The sequence below is a fragment of the Mandrillus leucophaeus genome, unplaced genomic scaffold (assembly GCF_000951045.1).
Source record: "Mandrillus leucophaeus isolate KB7577 unplaced genomic scaffold, Mleu.le_1.0 Scaffold151, whole genome shotgun sequence".
Lineage (NCBI taxonomy): Eukaryota > Metazoa > Chordata > Mammalia > Primates > Cercopithecidae > Mandrillus > Mandrillus leucophaeus.
In genome coordinates this window covers 666,678-670,819 of record NW_012101488.1, presented here as the reverse complement: position 1 = coordinate 670,819, position 4,142 = coordinate 666,678, and the positions used below count along the sequence as shown (strand labels likewise).

Sequence of the window (4,142 nt, the reverse complement as noted above, 5' to 3'; positions counted from 1 at the left end):
AGGTCACTGGCTGGTGTTTAAAGATACAAAGAGGTGGCCGGGCCCAGTGGCTCACACCTGTAATCCCAGCACTTTGGGAGGCTGAGGTGGGCAGATCACTTGAGATCAGGAGTTTGAGACCAGCCTGGCCAACATGGTGAAACCTGGTCTCTACTAAAAATACAAAAATTAGCTGGGCGTCGTGGTGGGCGCCTGTAATCCCAGCTACTTGGGAGGCTGAGGCAGGAGAATCGATTGAACTCAGGAGGCAGAGTTTGCAGTGAGCTGAGATCGCGTCACTGCACTCCAGCCTGGACGACAGAGTGAGACTGTCTCAAAAACAAACAACAATGAAAAAGATGCAAAGAGGCTGATCTGAACCCAGGCAGCCTCTTGCTCTGTACCTCAGCCCTGTCCTCCCACAGTGCCCACCCAAAATCCCAGATTCACCCCTGCTTCCTGAGGGAGGAGGTACAGTAATGCTGGGTCCTCAGGGAAGCCCCTTTTCACCTCCCCAGGAAAGCTCAGCCCTTGACAGAATCGTGGAGGAATCGAAACCAACCTCCCATCATTCCACAGACAGGACAAGGGGAAGCCCAGAGGCCACCAGTGAACCTTAGAATCACACAGCAAAGGAAGGCAGCTGCAGCCAGGTGTCCCACCCAGGGCTGCCTGCGCTGGTCTCTGGCTGAGGATTTATAGACGTGAACCTGCTCAGCTGCTAGATCTGTCCTCTGTTCTCAGGGAGTGGCTCCTGGCAGCCAGACCTTTGCCCCTTAAAAGGCAGTTTTCCTGCACCCCTTATCTCATGAGATCTGTGAAGCCAGTAGGGTGCCAAGGTCCCCCCCACTTGGCAGATGGGGATACTAAGGCTGGCAGAGAGGAAGGGACACACTCTAGGTCACTGTCACTGGCAGGGCCAACCTCAAGTCACTTGAACTGGGAAAATCCTTCTTAGGCATCTGTGCTGGATGAACCTGGGGACCCAAAGACAGAGTTAGACTTTGGCTCCCGGGCTGTAGGGGGAGACTGAGTCCTGGGCGGCTGTGGCTGGAGCTCTGGGTTCACTGCCTCTGTTCAAATCCTGGCTCTGCAACTTTCTAGTTGTGTGGCCATAAGCCTATTACTTCACCTTTTTGTGCCTTGGTTTCTTCATCTGTAAAATGGGCACAATAATAATGCCTATGTTGTTGGGCTAAGATACTTTTATTTAAAATTTTATTTTATTTTATTTTTATTTTTTTGAGATGGACTCTCGCTCCGTCACCCAGGCTGGAGTGCAGTGGCACGATCTCGGCTCACTGCAACCTCCGCCTCCCGGGTTCAAGTGATTCTCTTTCCTCAGCCTCCCGAGTAGCTGGGATTACAGGCGCAAACCACCACACCCGGCTATTTTTTAAAAAAATTTTTTTGTATTTTTAGTAGAGACGTGTCTCACCATGTTGGTCAGGCTGGTCTCGATCTCCTGACCTTGTGATTTGCACACCTTGGCCTCCTAAAGTGCTGGGATTACAGGCGTGAGCCACCACGCCCAGCCTAGTTTTTATTTTTTGAAATGGAGTCTTGCTCTGTCACCCAGGCTGGAGTACAGTGATGCAATCTTGGCTCACTGCAACCTCTGCCTCCCAGGTTCAAGCGATTCTTATGTCTCAGCCTCCTGAGTAGCTGGGATTACAGGTGCACGCCACCATGCCCGACTAATTTTTTTTTTTTTTTTTGTATTTTTAGTAGAGACAGGGTTTCACCATATTGGCCAGGCTGGTCTCGAATTCCTGATCTCAAGTGACTCACCCACCTTGGCCTCCCAAAGTGCTGGGATTACAGGCATGAGCCACTGTGCCCAGCCTTAAAATTTTAAAAATTAAAGAGCACATCGGAAGCATTTAGAACTGCCACATAGTAGGCACTATGCAAATGCTGGCTGTTACTGGAGAGGGTTTGTAAGATGCTGTTGTATGGACTTAAGTCCTAGAGAATCCTTTCTAGGGTCTGAGTTTATCTGTCTGTAAAATGGAGAAGTTGGATAGGATAGCATGGTTTTCTTTTCTTTTCCTCTCTTCTCTTCTCTTTATTTTTTTTTTGAGACAGACTGTTGCTCTGTTGCCCAGGCTGGAGTGCAGCGAGAGGATCTCGGCTCACTGCAACCTCTGCCTCCCAGGTTCAAGAGATTCTCCTGCCTCAGCCTCCTGAGTAGCTGGGAATAGAGTCTCGCACCACCATTCCCGGCTAATTTTTGTACTTTTAGGAGAGACGTACGTTCACCATGTTGGCCAGGCTGGTTTCGAACTCCCGGCCTCAAGGGATCCACCCACCTCAGCCTCCCAGAGTGCTGGGATTACAGGTGTGAGCCACCATGCCCGGCCATGGGAATGATTTTAGAGCATGGAGTGTAGAGTCACATAGAGTTGATTTGAATCTCAGCTGTTACTCACTGGCTGTGCAGCCTTGGGCAAGTCACTTACCATCTCTGAGCTTCCTCTACAAAATGAGATCTGAGCTCCTACCTCAGGAACTAACATGAGGATTCAGAATCACACAGGTAAACTGCTTAGTACAGGTTCTGACCATGCGACACCTTCCAGAAAGCTTGGTTAATATTATCTCAAGTCCTCTATTAGCCAGGAAATTATTCAAGTTTCTGCTCAAATAGCAGTTCCTCCCTTACCGCTGACATGGACTTGCCATCATTCAGGGGCAGCCAGGATGGGCCATGTGAGAGCAGATGTGAGAGCAGGAAATTGACTATGTATGTGCTGCCTCGGCCTTTGCACGGGCTGGTCTCTGCCTGAATGCTCTTCCCCCAGTTCCTTGCATGGCATGACTTCCTCCTCCTCCATCTTCAGGTCCTTGGTCAAATGTCACATCCTAGACAGCTCTTCCCTGACCATTTTATCCAAGAGAGTCCCCTTATCCCCCATTCCAGTCCCTTAAAGTTAGGTGCCTTTATTTTTATCATTTTATTTCTTTCTTTTTTTTTTTTTTTTTAAGATGGAACTTTGCTCTTGTCACCCAGGCTGAAGTGCAATGACGCAATCTCGGCTCACCACAACCTCTGTCTCGTGGATTCAAGGGATTCTCCTGCCTCGGCCTCCCGAGTAGCTGGGATTACAGGCTTGCGCCACCACGCCCAGCTAATTTTTGTATTTTTAGTAGAGATGAGGTTTTGCCATGTTGATCAGGCTGGTCTTGAACTCCTGACCTCAGGTGACCCACCCACCTTGGCCCCCTGAAGTGCTGGGATTACAGACATAAGCCATCACGCCCGGCCTGTTTTATCGTTTTCATGGCTCTGATGAGGATGTCACATGACCTCACATTATACTGACTCATACCTGTCTCCTATAGACTGGGAGCATTGAAGAATGGGAATAATGTCTGTCTCTCCTTGTTGTATCCCCAGGGTCCAGCATATGTCTGACCCTTCAAAATGAAGGGGATTTTCTGGCTGGGTACAGTAGCTCATGCCTGTAATCTCAGCACTTTGGGAGGCCGAGGTGGCTGGATCAGTGGAGGTCAGGATTTTGAGACCAGCCTGGCCAACATGGTGAAACCCTGTCTCTCTGAAAGTACAAAAATCAGCTGGGTGTGGTGGCACACGCCTGGAATCCCAGCTGTTTGAGAGGCTGAGGCAGGAGGATTGCTTGAACCTGGGAGTCAGAGGTTGCAGTAAGCCTACACTCCAGTGTAGGTGACAGAATGAGACTCTGCCTCCAAAAAAAGGGGAGAATTTTCCTCCCCATTCTATCTCACTAGTTCTCGTATCCCCACCCTGCTGTTAAATATCATTGACCCCAAGCTTTCTTCATAGCCCTTATCACATTTTATAATCCTGTATTTAACTTACTGTTTATGTGTCTGCCTCCCCATCTAGGTAGGGAACCCCAGGGCTAGGGCTGTTCTCAGCACTGCTCAGCACAAGGCCAGGTACAGAACAGGCAGCATACAATAAATATATATTGACTGGATGACATCAGAAATAACTCTCATTTGAAACCAAAGATCTAGGTCTTGGACCAGAAAAGTCTCGGCCTTGGCCAGGCGCGGTGGCTCACGCCTGTAATCCCAGCACTTTGGGAGGCCAAGGCAGGCAGATTGCTTGAGGCCAGGAGTTCCAGACCAGCCTGGCCAACATGGCAAAACCCCGTCTCTACTAAAAATACAAA

General features: G+C 49.4%; 1 protein-coding gene across 1 annotated transcript in view; it reads right to left on the bottom strand.

The window, feature by feature from the left end:
- The window catches only part of RELB (v-rel avian reticuloendotheliosis viral oncogene homolog B), a 43,407-nt gene extending 40,754 nt beyond the window's left edge, over positions 1-2,653 (bottom strand). The window contains exon 1 of the mRNA XM_011975138.1: positions 2,645-2,653. Within this exon, the coding sequence (XP_011830528.1) occupies positions 2,645-2,653 (9 nt within the window). The remainder of the gene's footprint in view (positions 1-2,644) is intronic.
- Between the last annotated feature and the right edge of the window lie 1,489 nt (positions 2,654-4,142).